The following is an 18,934-nucleotide window of genomic DNA, read 5'->3' on the forward strand; positions in this document are numbered from 1 at the left end:
CATGTGACACACGTGATGTGCTGTGATTCAAATGTCTGAGCGGGAAATATAAACAGCAGGCAAAATCATTGTACATCATTGTAGTTTCTTTATGTTTTTAGATGATGATGCTGGTGGTGATGTTCAGAAAACATCCTGTCTTTGGATTATACAGAGTACTGGTCAGTTTACTTGTGGCTTATGCTCACAAAACCACTGAAGCATCGTGGCACTATAGATTTTTGTTATAAAACATATCATTCGGTTACACAAAAAATGATCATAATTAGGGATCCACGATAAATTATCGTCCATATCGGCATCAGCTGATAAGTAGTTATTTTGAGTGTTATCTGTATCGGGTGATAATAAAATTTAGGCCAATAAATGATGAATCATTTTCTCTGGTTAAATCACTTCAGCTGCACGCTGCTCACAGTTAAAACCCAGTTCTTTCATCATCATTCACTTAGTTTCACTAGCAAAACATTGTTACTGGTACAGTAAATATTATGAATGTGTAAATTACAGGAACAAAAGCATATTTTTTTTAAGCCGATTGCTTTCTAAATGCTTCCTGTCTTGACACATGTTAGACATGTGGTTATTAAAAACCCTTTTCTGGGTTACTCTGGAAGAACGTCTATAATTTGTTTATTAAATAAACATACCTGAAAAGTTTAAAAGTCAAAGAATCTTTAATTAGTGTAAAATAGGCTCGGTACAGTTGTCCAAACACACATCCGATCCGTCCCACTTTATTATCTGAAAGGCTATATATTTAAAATATATCACTGAAAATATTTACATGAAGTTTGATTTTATTTGAGTAAAACCCATGTAACAGTACCTTTACAGATTAGCAGATTACTTTCTATTTTTCTCTTTTGTGTTCACGACTTTTCCCTTATCAATACTGATACAGACCATTTTCAACATTGAAAGAAATTAAGTCAAAATTTATATTAAAATATAATTCGTTTTTGTTTTTTTATGTATGATTAATAAAAACTTGCTTATGCATCATGGCTTGTGTTCTTTAAACATGCTATGGGATTGGGATTTAAATGCATATGGTAATGAGGATAAAAAAGTTAAACTGTTCCTAACATTTCATACCTTGTGTTTAATTAATAAAAAAAAGAATTTCTTGACATGAGTATTTTTAAGAAAACTTTGTTTGACATTTTGAAACCAAGATCTTGAGAGGATCTCCCTTGAAGTGGATATTCTATTTAGTCTTCTTTGTTATTCTTCAATTTGTTAGAAGCAAAATAAAATTCCTCCTTCAGTATTCCCAGAAGCGCAGGATAAAGACTACAGACCTCTTCTTTGGAACATGTTGGTAAGGTTTAAACAGAGATATTGTCAGATATAGAGCAGCTGTAGCAGTGCAGGCTGGGATGTGATAATAGATGGCCTCCTCTGCTGCTGTCAGGTCACTGTGAGCTCACGTGTTTAAATTAAAGTGATGCATTGCCGTTCTGTCCCATTAACCGGCCAATAAATGTTTCTCATGCCCCGCAGAATATTGGAAAGAAGATGACGTGCCAGGAATTCATCAATAACCTGGACGGGCTCAACGGAGGACAAGATTTCCCCCGAGAACTGCTGAAGGTAAGACCTAAATCTCCCAGCATTCCTGTCCTGTGTCTTATATATTTAACACAGAAGAGAGCACAGATGATCACTTGATATGAACGGATCATTCGCTGATGTATGTACATCCGATACAAGTTCAGCACAAAAGCGCTCTTGCCCTGCATTCATTAGTAATATATGATGTCACTGGAGACAGACGCACGCTCCTCAAACTTTTGACCTACATTACTCTTCACCTCTGACATACCCCCCAAAAATCATTTACTCACCTTCATATCATCACACATGACTTTATTACTTCATTTGAACACAAACGAATCATTTTACATTTAAAAAGTCGTGTTCATCTTTATAAATGGGTCAATGTGACATACATTAACATCCTATTGACTGAAGTTTTAAATCTCTTCTGAAGCCAAAATCATTGATATTTTCAGCTTATTTAGCAGTCGATGCATCACACATCCATGACAACATTCAGAACAGAGCTGTCAAATCCATTGTGGCAGCATACTGATAATCTCAAGTCTCACTGGTTCTTACACGTGTCCGGATGTATTCATGTATTCAATAAGATGGGTAACTGTGAAATAAATGTGCTCAATATGAAATATAAATCACTTTACAACTTCTTAATTTAATAAGTCAAGATTCAGAATGCTGTTGAACACACCCGTTCTGTTCCTAAATGTTCATTCAGTTTGATAAATAGGTTTTGTGCGTGCGTCTATGGATAAACAGTGTAGTTATTTTGACTTCACAACGTTCAGTGCTTTTTTCATGCCGTTCTGTGATTTCCATGGACCGCCTGCTGCGCTGTTCCGTGATATCTCTGAGATGTCACGTCCGGCTTTGGCACAGTCACCGCAGCCAGGCCTATGAAGCCACAGGTGGAAACCGGCCCGTATGGACACTATGAGTTAGATCTGTGAATAATGAAATCCCCCGGAGCGGATGGCTTTAATAAAAGCACTACACCTGACACTGACAGGACGTGGAGTGCATGCGTGAGATGTTGAGTTTGCACTTTATATGGCCGCTCGCAGTAAAACTCAGTGCCCTTGCTGAGCGTCTGTCGTGACCGTCCTCTGCCAAACTCCATCAGTGGAGACTTCCACCTGCGCTTCACCACCAACATGACTTACTTTCACTCATTTCTACTTCACTCTTCACACACAGCCTCATTCACCTTGACAAGCATTTCACACACACACATACATATCCATTTAAGATGTAGTCTGTTTCACTGACTTATTACTTTATGTCAGTTGAAGGCTAAAGTGTAAGCTGCAGTGATAAATGATTTAATACACAGCAGAAAAACCCCAGAAATGACACCCAGAAATGACCAGATGACAGACTGTAGTGAAGTTCACGTGCTGTGTGACCCGTCATCATTTCTCATACAGTATTAAAAACTCATATATCAAATGCTCTGTGTGATCTGGTTGCATACTGTAACTCGATGGCTCTTCATCTCGCATCATTGACCTTCTTATGTTTTCTTTTATTCACGCTGCTGTGTTTCACCATTATTGCATTGTGAATTGCATGTGACAAGTGTGTTGTGCAGAGGAAAACTCAAACATTTTCATGTTTCGTCATGTGGTTTATGGAGTTTTTTGCTACAGTGCTGTCAACACCATTAGCTGGTAGGGGATGATTTGGGAAGTTAATGGGACGGTTCACGTTGAAGAGAAAATTTTGTCACCATTTATTCAACCTCACGTCATGTCAAACCTGTGTGTGTCGAACACAAATGAGTCACAAACAGGTTTATAAACATATGAGAGTATAAAATGGATAACTCTTTTTTTGGGCCGAACTTTCCTCTTAAAAACTCCTGTCTGATATGAAACCAGACTTCTAAATTCATGTAAGGTAATAGACTAGAAACATGTCATCAGACCACACGTTATTTCCTGACCAAACATTTGCTGCCATTAGGCTTGTGCCGGTAGCACATTTTTATGTGGTGGTAGTTGATGAAGTGTTATTACGCTTAAATACATTACAAAAACATCAGCCAAAATCAGTGTCAAAAACAAGATTATTAACTTTTTCAAATATCAACCAGTAGTAAGAGATAAGTACAGCTTATTGATCATTTGTCAGGTGTTTAATTGAAGGGGTCATATGACAGGGCTAAAATGAATATTATGGTTTGTTTTAGATGTAATGTAATGTATCTACAGGATATAAGGTTGAAAAACGCTGTACTTTCCACATAAGGTGCATGTTAGTATCTCCTCTTTGCTCCGCCTCTCTGAAACACACAGATTTTGAAGAAAGCTCATGGCTCTGAAAAGCGAGGTGTGCTCTGATTGGCCAGTTCATCAGTGTGTAGTGATTGGTGGAATACTGCAAGCGTGTGAGGGAAATGTAACGCCTCTGACCATATTTGGAACATTAGGTTCCTCTTCAATTGTACTATTACTTGTATCTACATTTGGGCGGTCTTAGTCAAATCAGACCACCAACTGATGTAGATTTGTGGGGGTGTGTTTACACCAGGTTTTTCAGGCTGGTCTGGGTGAGCATTCGCTTTTACATAGAATGCATGTTTTGCTCCCACACTTATAACACACCAAAAACACAGAAACACACGTACTCGCGCCATGTGACCCCTTTAAATATGATAAAACATGTTTTACTCCATACTAGATTTTAGTAAGTGAACACAGGTGATGGTCATGATTGAGCTCAAGATACCCAGGCTGTACAGTAGTCTAGTTAAACATACATTGTCAAATAGTTCATTGTTCATGGCTTGATATTCAAATAGTGATTTTTACTGTCACAACAGTTCACTATAAATAATTACCTGTCAGTGTCAGTACAACAATAGTGCAAATTCATGTTTATATCCTGATAGCATGCAGAAGTAGCTTCTATAGCTTAATAGACTGTAACACAGTTCAAAGTTGGCAAGGAAGGAGGCGGGAACGGCGAACATTTAACAAACTTTAATAAAAATAAACAAAGAATAACACTGAAGTAAAAGACGGGCAGCCACCTCACGGTCGACTGCCGGCCACATGAACATAAATACAAACTTAAACATATGTCCTGGCCCGGTCCTCTCTCGTCAGCAGTCCCGTCTTCCCCGGGGTCTTCTCCCGGTGGGACATGCCCGGAACACCTTCCCGAGAAGGCGTCCAGGGGGCATCAGGAAAAGATGCCCGAGCCACCTCAGCTGACCCCTCTCGATGTGGAGGAGCAGCGGATCTACTCTGAGCTCCTCCTGAGTGACCGAGCTTCTCACCCTATCTCTAAGGCTGGATTGACGGATGCTCCATAAAATCCTCGTCATCAGCTAAGAATCTTGGCGTTGTATTCGACAGTACTCTGTCATTTGAAAGCCATGTTGCAAACACCTGTAAAATTGCATTTTTCCATTTTAAGAATATATCTAAATTACGTCATATGCTGTCACTGTCAGATGCAGAGAAATTAATTCATGCATTCATGACATCAAGACTAGATTACTGTAATGCACTTCTAGGTGGTTGCCCTGCGGGCCTATTACAAAAACTGCAACTGGTTCAAAACGCGGCAGCTCGAGTTCTTACACGTACAAAAAAGTATGAGCATATAACCGCGGTTCTGTCACCTTGCACTGGTTACCTATAAAGCATCGCATTAACTTTAAGATCTTGCTTATTACCTATAAAGCCCTACATGGTCTAGCGCCGCAGTATTTGAATGAACTTCTATTGTATTACAGACCTCCACGTACATTACGCTCTAAGGGGTCCTGTCAGTTGGTAATACCTAGAATTTCAAAATCAAGTGCAGGTGGTAGATCCTTTTCTTATCTAGCGCCTAAACTTTGGAATATTCTTCCCTGCACGGTCCGGGAGGCAGACACACTCTGTCAGTTTAAATCTAGACTAAAGACTCATCTTTTTAATCTTGCATACACTACACCTCCATAATATTAATCCTCAGAGGATTTAGGCTGCATTATTTAGATCAACCGGAACCAGGAACACATCCAACAACAAATGATGTACTTGTTGCATCAAAGAGTGCAGAACAGTACTCTACTCTCAGCCAGTCTTGTCTCTTTGTTCCAAGGTTACCGCAGGATGCAGTTCATGCCCAGACCTGATGGCAGAGCTGAGAATGGGAAGCGGTGACCTGACAAGTGCTAAGAGGATAGAGCTGGATAAAGGACGCGACAACTTTGTTTTTCCTACAACATTTCAAATGCTATTAGATTGTTAATGATAATCTTTAATCCTTAATTTTTATATTTTTACTAAGCCTTGTTGTGCAAGCACTGTTGAGCTTGTGCAGAGGCAGCAGCTTTTGCCAGAGGGGAACTGGAATCCCCTGGTTGGGCCTGGGTTCCCCTGAGGTTTTTTTTCTCGATGGGAGTTTTGGGTTCCTCACCACCGTTTGCATATTGTTTTGCACTATCTGCCTGGCCGGGGGGGCTGCTTTAGAATTCATACTTGTATTAAATGTGTCTCATGTACAGCTGCTTTGTAACAATGAAAATTGTAAAAAGCGCTATATAAATAAAGTTGAGTTGAGTTGAGTTAAGGGATCGCCCAGCAACCCTCCAGAGAAAGCTCATTTCGGTCGCCTGTATCCGGGATCTTGTCCTTTTGGTCATGACCCACAGCCCATGTTCAATCTCTCAATCTATTAAAGGTTTTTGCCTTTATATCAGAACCGTGAGGGACTGAAGATCAGACACCAGTAATGACACTTCTCTTCCCATGATACCTATTATACACACACTGCTGTAGATGTTATTGACTGAAGACTCAGCGAGGTGTGATGAACGTTCAGCTCATGTTTTGTTTCTGTGAGGTTATAATACCGCATATGTAACTGATTGACAGATTCTCTTCTGGACCTGCAGGTCAAAGATCTGTTGAGATTCATGCGGCTGCTCTCTTCAGGTTTAGAAATGCTCTGAACATTCCAACAGTGTTGGAAAATGACGGTATCTATCTTTAGAAAGTGCTGCTGTACACATGCAGAGAGGATTATTGCACCTTACATCTCCTCCAGTACATAAAGTGTTCAGTGGAGTTTTATGCTTTTGTAATTGTTGACTCCAAACAAATCACCTGTGTGAGTGATAGTTACCCATCACAGTCAACATTTATTAACCTGTGTTTCCTTTCAAACCTGTCTGACTTTCTTTCTTCTGCAGAACACAACAGAAGATATTTTGAAGAATGTTGGTATTCAAACAACACTGAACCCCATTGACTTCCACAAAACCACTGAGACATTTCTCAAAATATCTTCTTTTTTGTTCTAACCCTTTAAAGTGATAGTACACCAAAAAATAAATTCTATCATCATTAATCACCCTATTTTCACAAACCTGTGTGAGTTTCTATTTGCCACAGTACACAAAATCATTTTCTCTGGAAGAATGTTGTGAACCTGTTTCTATTGTATAGACATCAAACCAATGCAAGTAAATGTCTACTGTCGAAGGACAGAATGGAGATTTTAGGGTGAACTATCCCTTCAACTACTGTTAATGTTTGTATTCAGTACAGGTGATTCAGTAGGGTTTGGTAGTGTTAAAGCCTCTACACATACATGTGGTGTGATGTTTGTGTTTCACTGCAGTGTGGTGCGCTCTGGGATGTTAGGATTCTCACATCTGCTGGAGTCATTATAACACACACACACACACACACACACACACAGAACATCCAGACACTTAGCGTTAAATCACAGCCTCTTGTGCACAAGGTCATGATGTCTATTCAGTTTTATTTGGCAGCCATCTTTAAGTGTAGAAGCAGCACTGAGGCAGCATTTCATCCTACAAATCTTACTAAACAAACTTTGTGTGTTTTATTTTGATGCGATGCACGAGCATGTGTGAGGCGTCCTCTTTATTTACATTGAGGAGTGTCTTTTACATTGAGGTGTTGTTGGTGAAATGAATTATTTCAGTGTGTGAGACCAAGGACACGGACAAAGTTTCAGGGCCATTACCTGTAGGTTATATTGAGCCGGACTGTTTTAAGGAGGGTATAAAACAGGATGAGATTTATGGTGAGCAGGCAGATGAACATACACTATATATAAAGATTTCCTTCGGTTAGAGTAAAGCAGTAAAAATGCTTTCATTCACTTCATCACAAACTGCACAGTAGAAATGAGCCACGACCACTGTGTGTCACAACCAGACGCCATTGGTCTGTTCTTACTTAAAAATACCAGAATATAGCACAGTTCAGAGCCAATCACAACATTTGATGTGTTTTAATATACAGCCACAGGAAGTAGGATTTCAGACTAATGATTTCACTGCAGTTTAATAAACCAGCATTGGTAATAAACCTGATTTGATTGACAATTCATTGATATTTTGCTACAAATACACGTGATCATGCAGTGTAACACACTTAAACATACCAGTTGGTGGTTTTACACCAATTTTGCCATAATAGCCACACTGGTCACTCTCTCACTCTCTCTCTTTCTCTCGTGCGCCTCCTCACAATTATATTTTCAGTGTAATTCATTGACCAAAAAATTATACTGTATCAATATTTTGATATTGAATTATTTTGGCCATGATAATTGTGTAGTGGAAATCTACTATGACCCCCAGTTTCATTGAATTTAAATGTATTTCAATAACACTTTTCACAATTATGGATTTTGCAAAGCAGCTTAAGGGTAAACATATGTAAATTATTGCAGTTTTTGGAAAGAAAATATTGTTTTCTATATATTAGCGATGCTAACTGTGAAAAAGTTGTTGATAAAACAATAAAAAGGTTAGTAAACGGGCTGTTATATTCAAGGTCCTATGAAGCAAGCATGTGTATCACATTTTTCACAGATGCATAATACATCAAATATTCAGTGAAAGTTGAATGAAAGTACTTATATAGACCATTTCACAAGGTGTATACACCCGTCCAGAAGCACTTCCTGTTCAGTTTTATTAATTATCATTCTTTTTTTATTGTACATATATAATTAGATCTTAAAGATATTTGTAAAATTAGTTAAAAAGATCCTCTTCAAATGATTATGTAATGAAACGTTACATTGTTGCAATGCAACTTTACAGAGAACACATATAAAACAAACCTAAGAGACAGAAATTGGAAGCACAAGTCCACACGTTGAACTCTGTCATGTTTCTGTCATTTAGTGCAAGTGTGACATAACTGCTGTGGGCTGTGAAGCAGTGCATGCTGGGAGCTGAGCCTCTCCGGTAGGGAACAGATGGACGTGATGATGCATGCGTCCATTGGCTCAGTGTCACAGTAAGGCATATTGTGAAGCGTGTGACATTCTGTCTAAAGCCACCTGATAACACCTGCCCACAATCATTTTCATGAAACCTTTTTCAAATCTTTCTATTACGAAATACTGTATTTGATTAATTTCGTTTGTTTGATTTGTTGATTAATTCAGAAGTCACGTTTCGTTTAAAGATTAAATATTCCTTGATTTTTAAGGTCCTATTTTGGCTCATGTACAAAGTTTGCGTACATTCAAGGTGTAAAAACAATTTGTTAAAATATTATTAGCTTGTTATTATTAACTTACTTCTTGACTGACTCTTCTAATCCCCTCCTTTCCAGCAGCATACTCTGATCTGATTGGTCAGATGGTCTGGTCTGCTGTGATTTGTCTACCGCGAACGATGCTCACAAGCTATAGGCTGCTTCTCAGTTCATTTGTGCATCCTTGTTTCTTTTCTTCGCTTCGGAGGAATTAAATCAAGTGAAATGCCATATCCTCGCTCCCTTTAGCACCACTTCAAAGCGTTGTCAATAAATGATGACTGTACATATTGCACGTTAAGAAAATACAAAATAAAGTTAAATTCATACTTTAGGCAGATGTCTTAATGCCCACAACAAGAAAATAAGTTAAAAACATGCTTAAAAGTGCTCAGAATTGTATATAAGGTATTTTAAATATATGTGATATATGAACTACTATATGAATATTAACTAGTGTCTGAAATAGGTCTACATTTACAATAATATAATGCCTAATTATCACATTGATGGATGTTTATGCATCACACTTAGTTGATTAAACACTTCTGCAAAGGAAACACCCGTGTATCCTCACTCAAGACTCCTCAGAAAGCTTCCTCGCTCCTCCGGCTACAGTTAGAGAGTTGAGATGTCCTTAGAGCTCAAAGGGTTTTGGATGGAGGAGCGAGGAAAGGAGGAGGCACATTGAGAAGCATCCACAGTGTTTGATGGAGAAGAGTGAGGTTTTCACAGGCAGTCCTAGCAAATTGTCTAAAAAAACACCATGTTACTTCATATTTCTGCAGATGTTCTGTTTGGGACAAAAACATCACTTGTGATAGTACTTGTGTGATAGCTGAGCTGAGCCTCAGGACGCGTTTCTGACTGCATTCTATCAGCTTCATCATAACTGCATCATATTCTTCTTCAATCAACTGTTTATAAATGACAGATGACCTGGGACAGGGCGAGTGTGTTAAATGTGTTCATCATTTTAGCGTGTTATCATAATGAATTCATCTAATGAACATGTTAAACCCACAGTTTTATATGTTTTGTCATAGCAAAGGCCAGCCAATCAGAGGGAAGCTTGTGATTTTGAGAAAGTGTCCGTCTTGAATCTGTAGTTTGTCTCATGGGAGTGTCACAGGCTCAGTATTGAAGAAGAATCCTGATGGTTTGCTGTCATTTTGAACACTTTGAATGAGTGATTTTACCTTGAGCCAGACACGTTTGGATCTCTTATTATTCCAGAGCTCATATTATCATAAAGCACCTCAGGACTGTGAGAGTTTGCTATGAATTTCTCAAATGAGCAGTATCACACAGCCCAAGGGCAGTTTGCAGAAGTTTTCTTTGCTTCTCCATCATCTACAACAGAGGTTCATCTCTGTCTGAAACCCCCCGACTCCAGACTCAGGTCAACAGCATCTGTGTGAAATATAAATGAATTCATTTCAACATTAGCTCATCAGCAGCAGCAGCGTACTCTCTCTCTCTCCCCCCCCCCCTCTCTCTCTCTCTCTCTCTCTCTTTCTGTGACTCCACCACACATTGACGTGTTGCTTCCAGGGAAACTATCGCTCTGTATCCAAACACTCCAACGAGTGATGCGGGAGAGGGCAGCTCCGCTCGACTCGTGAAGCCATTCATCCGTTCTCTTGTCTTTCTCCTGGCTCGACGCCTCCTCTCCTCGCGCTCCTTCAGCCAAGCAAACGCATCGCTGGATCGTTCTCCGTCTCCTCTGCGTCGTGCGTGTGACAGGGCATTAATTGGAGAAGATGATCGGTGTAAACAGCGTTCAGGGGACCAGCAAGATCCGCATGCGTCCGGGCGGCTCGGTCAAGTACGGCAGGGAGGAGTCGATGAGGCGTCCGCCCCAGCCGGGATACCGATCCAAGTCTCTCAAAGTGTCCAATTCGGCCGAATTCAACAGCGGACTGCCCAAGAAGGACAAGGTAAGTGTGCCTGCGGTTGTGTGTGCCTGGCATCGTGGGGCTGATTTAACTCCGTCATTACTGAATCTACCGGAATGATGATAACATCCTGCTCGTCTGTGACAATAAAACTTGTTATGAAGCGCAGCTCCGGTGTTGTGTGTACTAATGCGACGCAATACTTGAGCGCGACAGAATGCTGCATTTGGATGAGAGACGGTGTGTGTCCACAGAAGACGTTTTGCTTTTAAACTGACAGATGCTTTGATGTGCCGCCTGAATGCGATGTTATGGAGACGGCATTAGCGTGTCACCTTGACCCGTGTTAGCGGCGTCTCCAAGCTTTTCTGTGATTGATTTCTGATTGACTGTTTCAGTGGCGGCCTCTGAGGTTCACAGCAATGTGTTTGTCAGTGTAACACGTCCTGCGGGTGGTATCCCGCCGTCTCTGACACACGAACACATGAACCTTTTCTCCTGCTTAACTGATTTAATGCTTTTAATGCAATATGACTGAATGGACACTTAACAGTAAACGGTGATGGATGTGTTTTAGCTTCGTCGTCCGTTTATTTTACATATGCTGAATGTAATTCAATTATTGAAGTACATTTATATATTTATATATTAATTTTGACATGGCATCACAGCAGCGGACGACTACTAAGCATTGGGTTGAGGGGTCGCCCCCTCAGTGTTCAAGCAGACTCAATGTTTGCTTCACAAGTGCTGACCAGACTGAATTGCAAAAAGAGTGATCTTGGTTGTCAGCCAAGTCTTCAAGCACTGCTCCCGCCCTACCCGCTTTTGTTTTTATTGCTCAGACAAACAGCTGCTCTCATCCCAAAATTACACCATTGATTTACTGACATATTTTTCCTTTGTACACTTTTCAAAAAGTTAAAGAGGCAATCCGTAACTTTTGTCTTTACATCACCACCTCTGTTCAAAACAAAACATTGCAGCGTACTTTAAAGTCAAATGTTTATAATTCTTAACATTTTTTAAAGATTTATCTTTTTATTTACTTGCTTAATAAAAATATTTAATAACCAAAAAGTTACAGATTGCAGCTTTAACTGCCAAAGGTTTACTTATAGTAGATAGTAGTGTATATTAAAATGAGATGGCAGGAATAATTAAATCATCTCAACCATTTTTGCTGAAATTTTGTGTCCTTACAGTAAAACTAGGGCGGGTATCATTCAAACACTGTGGAAATCGATACCAATACCTTGACTTTGATTTTATCAAATGTAATGAAATATTAAAACCGAGAAACTGCAGCCAAACCTTAAGATAAACACACTTGAACAAGATGAATTAACTAGTTTGATCAGTTAACCTTAAATCATTTTTAGCATTGATTTTTGCAGCCAAACGTCCAAACACTAAAACTAAAATATTGACAGCTTTCTAGTTCTCTTTATTAATTTCACTGTCAAATGTTTCAACAGGTTTGTCGTGTTTCTGGTCTCGGCCACTATAATCTTGTTACAAATATTGCATCATGCACTGTGAACATTGAGCCTGGTGTAATGCAGTCACACTTTTGTTCTTTTCCATCTAGACACTTACACACTACACAGTTTTGACTTGATGTCGCGTCACAGCATGCTTATTGGCTCACTGACGTTAACCCCATTCATCCCTTAGGTATCAAAATTTGGTACCGAACGATAAAACATTTATAATACAAAAACTTTTGAACTTGATAGCATAAGTACAACACAATACGCTGCGCAGTAATATTGTCTCTCTGCATTGATCTATGTGCGTGTGTTTTTAATGTGTGAATGTGTGTTTAAAGTGACCTTTACACAAACGATTTCTTACGGACATGTCTGGACAGAAATTATTCACAGAATAATGTGACATTTTCACAATGACTGTGAGCGATTACTCTGAATGAGAAAGATCCATTAGTGTCGGAGAGAGAAGACCTGCTTTATAATAAAACTGCCGCATGCAGGAGTGGCGTTACACACTGAACAGATCAGAAACACAACCGCTGGATTCTGAATGTGATGTTTATCCTATAGTTGATCATATTGAAGTTTTGAATCTGAATCACTTGAACTCACAGTGAATATGAGTTTATACTAAATGAAATGTTATGTTGACTAATTCTGATGTTTTTCTGTGTTTTGCAGTCGTTGTATAACTCCATCAAGAATGAGAAGCTGGAATGGGCTGTGTAAGTAGACCACTAGCATTAATGTTGGTTTTATTATCAGCGGTAGAAATAAAGGAGAGTCTGGAAATGACACCTTCAAACCTGCACAAGCCACCACACCACAGCTGAATATCAAACAGGAAATGCTTTGTCTGTAACAGCGAGACACAAACTAGAGGTGCATGGTGGATGACAAAAAATCTGTCTCACGCTATGATGTATTTTTATTTCCATGGTAACAATAGTCAAACATATCAAAAGCCCAAACACCACAGAGGTCACAGCTCGTCTCACTATATCATAAAAAGGAGAAGTATGATGATAATGATTTATCAAGATACACACACACACAGCATTCAGATCAGGCCAAATGATGAGATCTGTGGCATTGGAGACATGAGCTGTAATTATGATGTTGAAAACATGAGATTATTCTGACACGCTGATAACAGTGACAGCGAGACATCCCATTGTGCCAGATTACAGTCAAACACGGCCAGCTCTTTCTCTCTCTCTTTCACTCTCTGATCTCAACCAAAGCCACCCATCATCTAACTGGCCTTGGACATGATGCCCATTTCTCAGAAGGTTGTGAGATGAGAGAGAGAGACTTCTCATTTCTGTCCTGAGAGAGAGAGTGTTGAGTCATTGCCTTGTTCTTCTTTTCTTCATGATTTCTTCATGTGAGTGGTCTCCTGTTGAAATATACCTCTATTCTGAGTTCCTCCTCACTAATGTCACAAAGAGAAGAGTCGTGCTGAGCATAAAGCACATGACTGTGAGCTCTGTGGATTTAAAGTTTCTTAGCAACACCCATCCGTCTGCATGACTGACAGAGAGCGTCTGCGCAGCCGTGCAGCTGACACGAGCGGAAGTGTTCCTTACTCATGCCTCTCTTACTGTAATTACAGTAATGGACTTTCATTCATCATTTAATGCCCACATTATTACATTACAAACAATGAATTGGCTTGTTTCTCTTTACTTTCTACATCAAATGTAATTATTCCCAATCTTTATGCTATCTGTCCAACGTTAATGTAACAGATATTCTTGATTTATTTTGCAGCATCATTAAGCTTAATTTGGCTTTTATGACTATGGGTAGTTGACAAATATCCTGTACAAGTGTCCTAAAGTGTGACATTGCAAAAATTTGGAAAAGAAACTCTATGGCAGGGTTCCTCAAATCTTACCCTGGAGGGCCGGTTTAGCTCCAGCCCTGATTAAACACACCTGAGCAAGCTGATCAAGTTGTTCAGTATCACTAGAAAATCACAGGTGTGCAAGTTTGATCAGGGCTGGAGCTAAACTCTGCAGTGCTCCGGCCCTCCAGGGTAAGATTTGAGGAACCCTGCTCTATGGTGTCACACTGTAGGACACGTTCATGGTTTATTTGTCAATTTATTCTCTCTCTATATATATATATATATATATATATATGAAGAGTTTGGTTCCAAAATGAGATAACTCTCAAATATTTTTTTTATTGTGCATTCCAATTAATATCGATCAAACAGCAGTTGTTTTGTTTTAAGCCATTAAAAACTCAAAAAATTAACCGTACTAACACAATAAAAGCATGATAACATAATCAAAAACAGGATTTAGATTTTTTTTTAAAACAGAGTTCTCAGTTTGGAACTTAACTCTTCATATATCGTCATAAAGAGAATACAGTGACATATACTGGGGATCTTGTACCGTGTCTTTACATGTCAATGTGACATCATACTGTTCAGTATGTCCACCAGCATCAGAACATGATTGAACTATTGAGTATGTTTATATTAAGGCTGTCAAGTGAATACAATTTGTGATAGAATTAATTACAAGATATGCTGATTAATCATCTAATCAATCACAAATTATTCAGATCATGAGTTTGTTTAAACTATATATGACTCAGATACTTCCTATAAAAACAGATGTGCAACATGAGTCACTCTGCACACTCTCTCTTACACACATGTGTGTGTGTGTGTGTGTCTGTGTGTGTGTTTGTGTGTCTGCACACTCTCTCTTACACACATGTGTGTGTGTGTGTCTGTGTGTGTGTTTGTGTGTCTGCACACTCTCTCTTACACACATGTGTGTGTGTGTGTGTGTGTGTGTCTGTGTGTTTGTGTGTCTGCACACTCTCTCTTACACACATGTGTGTGTGTGTGTGTGTGTGTGTCTGTAAGTGTGTTTGTGTGTATGTGTCTGCACACTCTCTCTTACACACATGTGTGTGTGTGTGTGTGTGTGTGTGTGTGTGTGTCTGTAAGTGTGTGTTTGTGTGTCTGCACACTCTCTCTTACACACATGTGTGTGTGTCTGTAAGTGTGTTTGTGTGTATGTGTCTGCACACTCTCTCTTACACACATGTGTGTGTGTGTGTGTGTGTGTGTGTCTGTGTGTGTGTTTGTGTGTCTGCACACTCTCTCTTACACACATGTGTGTGTGTGTGTGTGTGTGTGTCTGTGTGTGTGTTTGTGTGTCTGCACACTCTCTCTTACACACATGTGTGTGTGTGTGTGTGTCTGTGTGTTTGTGTGTCTGCACACTCTCTCTTACAACTCAACTCAACTCAACTCAACTTTATTTATATAGCGCTTTTTACAATTTTCATTGTTACAAAGCAGCTGTACATGAGACACATTTAATACAAGTATGAATTCTAAAGCAGCCCCCCCGGCCAGGCAGATAGTGCAAAACAATATGCAAACGGTGGTGAGGAACCCAAAACTCCCATCGAGAAAAAAAACCTCAGGGGAACCCAGGCCCAACCAGGGGATTCCAGTTCCCCTCTGGCAAAAGCTGCTGCCTCTGCACAAGCTCATCAGTGCTTGCACAACAAGGCTTAATAAAAATATAAAAATTAAAGATTATCATTAACAATCTAATAGCATTTGAAATGTTGTAGAAAAAAACAAAGTTGTCGCGTCCTTTATCCAGCTCTATCCTCTTAGCACTTGTCAGGTCACCGCTTCCCATTCTCAGCTCTGCCATCAGGTCTGGGCATGAACTGCATCCTGCGGTAACCTTGGAACAAAGAGACAAGACTGGCTGAGAGTAGAGTACTGTTCTGCACTCTTTGATGCAACAAGTACATCATTTGTTGTTGGATGTGTTCCTGGTTCCGGTTGATCTAAATAATGCAGCCTAAATCCTCTGAGGATTAATATTATGGAGGTGTAGTGTATGCAAGATTAAAAAGATGAGTCTTTAGTCTAGATTTAAACTGACAGAGTGTGTCTGCCTCCCGGACCGTGCAGGGAAGAATATTCCAAAGTTTAGGCGCTAGATAAGAAAAGGATCTACCACCTGCACTTGATTTTGAAATTCTAGGTATTACCAACTGACAGGACCCCTTAGAACGTAATGTACGTGGTGGTCTGTAATACAATAGAAGTTCATTCAAATACTGCGGCGCTAGACCATGTAGGGCTTTATAGGTAATAAGCAAGATCTTAAAGTTAATGCGATGCTTTATAGGTAACCAGTGCAAGGTTGACAGAACCGGGGTTATATGCTCATACTTTTTTGTACGTGTAAGAACTCGAGCTGCCGCGTTTTGAACCAGTTGCAGTTTTTGTAATAGGCCCGCAGGGCAACCACCTAGAAGTGCATTACAGTAATCTAGTCTTGATGTCATGAATGCATGAATTAATTTCTCTGCATCTGACAGTGACAGCATATGACGTAATTTAGATATATTCTTAAGATGGAAAAATGCAATTTTACAGGTGTTTGCGACATGGCTTTCAAATGAGAGAGTACTGTCAAATACAACGCCAAGATTCTTAGCTGATGACGAGGATTTTATGGAGCATCCGTCAATCGTTAAGCAGTATTCTTGGTTGTTACGCATAGCAGTTTTCGGTCCAGTAAGTAACACTTCTGTTTTGTCCGAGTTTAGTAGTAAAAAATTGTTACTCATCCACATTTTTAAGTCAACTATGCAATCCTTTATTCGATGAAACTGCTGGGTTTCATGAGGCATCGAGGAAATATAAAGTTGAGTATCATCAGCATAACAGTGAAAGCTAATTCCGTGTCGCTTTATTATATCTCCTAGAGGTAGCATGTATAATGCGAAGAGCAGGGGTCCCAAGACTGAGCCCTGTGGTACACCGTACTGGACTTGTGATTTGCGGGACACCTCATTGTTTATTGCTACAAATTGAAAACGGTCGGATAAATAAGACTTAAACCATTTCAATGCTATTCCGTTAATGCCGACGTAATTTTCGAGTCTATGTAGAAGTATGCTGTGGTCAATGGTGTCAAATGCAGCACTGAGGTCTAGCAGCACCAATAACGAAATACAGCCACGGTCAGACGCTAAAAGCAGATCATTTGTAACTCTGATCAAAGCAGTCTCTGTACTGTGACATGCTCGAAATCCAGACTGGAATTCATCATTAATGTCATTCCTTTGGAGGAAGGAGCATAATTGAGTTGAAACTACTTTTTCCAGAACTTTAGATATAAAAGGTAAATTCGATATAGGCCTGTAATTCCCTAGTTCTTTGGGGTCGAGTTTTTTTTTTTTTAAAAGAGGCCTTATAACAGCCACCTTAAATGCTTTAGGCACATGTCCTAATGTCAGAGATGAGTTAATAATACTAAGAAGAGGATCTATAATTTCGGGGAGCATTTCTTTCAGTAGTTTTGTAGGTATAGGGTCTAGCATGCATGTTGATGATTTAGATGATTTAATGATTTTAGACAGTTCATCGTGATCTACTGTAGAAAATAATTGCAATTTCTCCTTAGGGGTGCTGTAGTTAGTTTGTTCAGCGGATTTCACTACAGGTTGCATTGTTATAATTTTTTCTCTTATATCTTGGATTTTACTTGTGAAGTAGTTCATAAATTCATCACTGTTATGCTGATAATCAGAATCTGACGTCGATGACGACTTATTTTTTGTTAATTTAGCCACGGTGTTAAATAAGAACCTAGGGTTGTGATGGTTTTCCTCTATTAGTGTTGAAAAGTAGGCGGATCTAGACGTTTTTATTGCATTCCTGTAATTTCGAGTACTATCCTTCCATGCTATACGAAATACCTCTAAATTCGTTTTCTTAAAGTTGCGCTCCATTTTACGGGATGCTTTTTTTAGAGTCTGAGTGTGTTCATTATACCACGGTGTTGGGCTGCTATTTTTAATTTTCTTTAAACGCAGAGGAGCAACTGTGTCTAATATTTCCGAGAAAGTAGAGTTAAAATTTTCAATAGTAGTGTCAAAATCGTCAACGTTATTACTCATGCTGGATATTTTAGACAATTCAGGCAGATTATCGAGAAACGCATCTTTGGTAGTTGAAGTAATCGTTCTACCATATTTGTAACAAGGAGTTTGATTTGCAGCCGTAGGCCATTGAAGCAAACATAATATCAGATAATGATCCGAAATATCTTCACTCTGCTGAACGATTTTAACATCGTCCACATTTATACCATAAGAAAGTATTAAATCTAAAGTATGATTACGAAGGTGAGTGGGTCCTGACACATGTTGACTAACGCCCATGGAGTTAAGAGTGTCTTTGAAAGCCAGTCCCAAGGCATCTGTATCATTGTCTACATGGATATTAAAGTCACCGACGACAAGGACTCTATCTGCGGCCAGTACTAGTTCTGATAAGAACCCACCAAAATCTTTAATAAAATCTGTGTGGTGCCCTGGAGGCCTATATACAATAGCTAGAATAAATTTTAAAAATGTTTTGTCCTTAGTATTAGGTGTCGATACG

The 18,934-nt window shown here is 39.3% G+C and overlaps 1 protein-coding gene across 5 annotated transcripts in view; it reads left to right on the forward strand.

Annotated features, from left to right (window-relative positions):
- Positions 1–18,934, forward strand: part of psd3l (pleckstrin and Sec7 domain containing 3, like) — a 69,194-nt gene that overhangs the window by 39,508 nt on the left and 10,752 nt on the right. For all 5 annotated transcript variants that reach the window (XM_056737024.1, XM_056737025.1, XM_056737023.1 and 2 more), the window contains 2 exons: positions 1,507–1,596; positions 13,165–13,208. In XM_056737024.1, coding sequence (XP_056593002.1) covers positions 1,507–1,596; positions 13,165–13,208 — 134 coding nt within the window. The remainder of the gene's footprint in view (positions 1–1,506; positions 1,597–13,164; positions 13,209–18,934) is intronic.

This window comes from Triplophysa dalaica, chromosome 22, assembly GCF_015846415.1.
Source record: "Triplophysa dalaica isolate WHDGS20190420 chromosome 22, ASM1584641v1, whole genome shotgun sequence".
NCBI classification, from domain to species: Eukaryota; Metazoa; Chordata; class Actinopteri; order Cypriniformes; family Nemacheilidae; genus Triplophysa; species Triplophysa dalaica.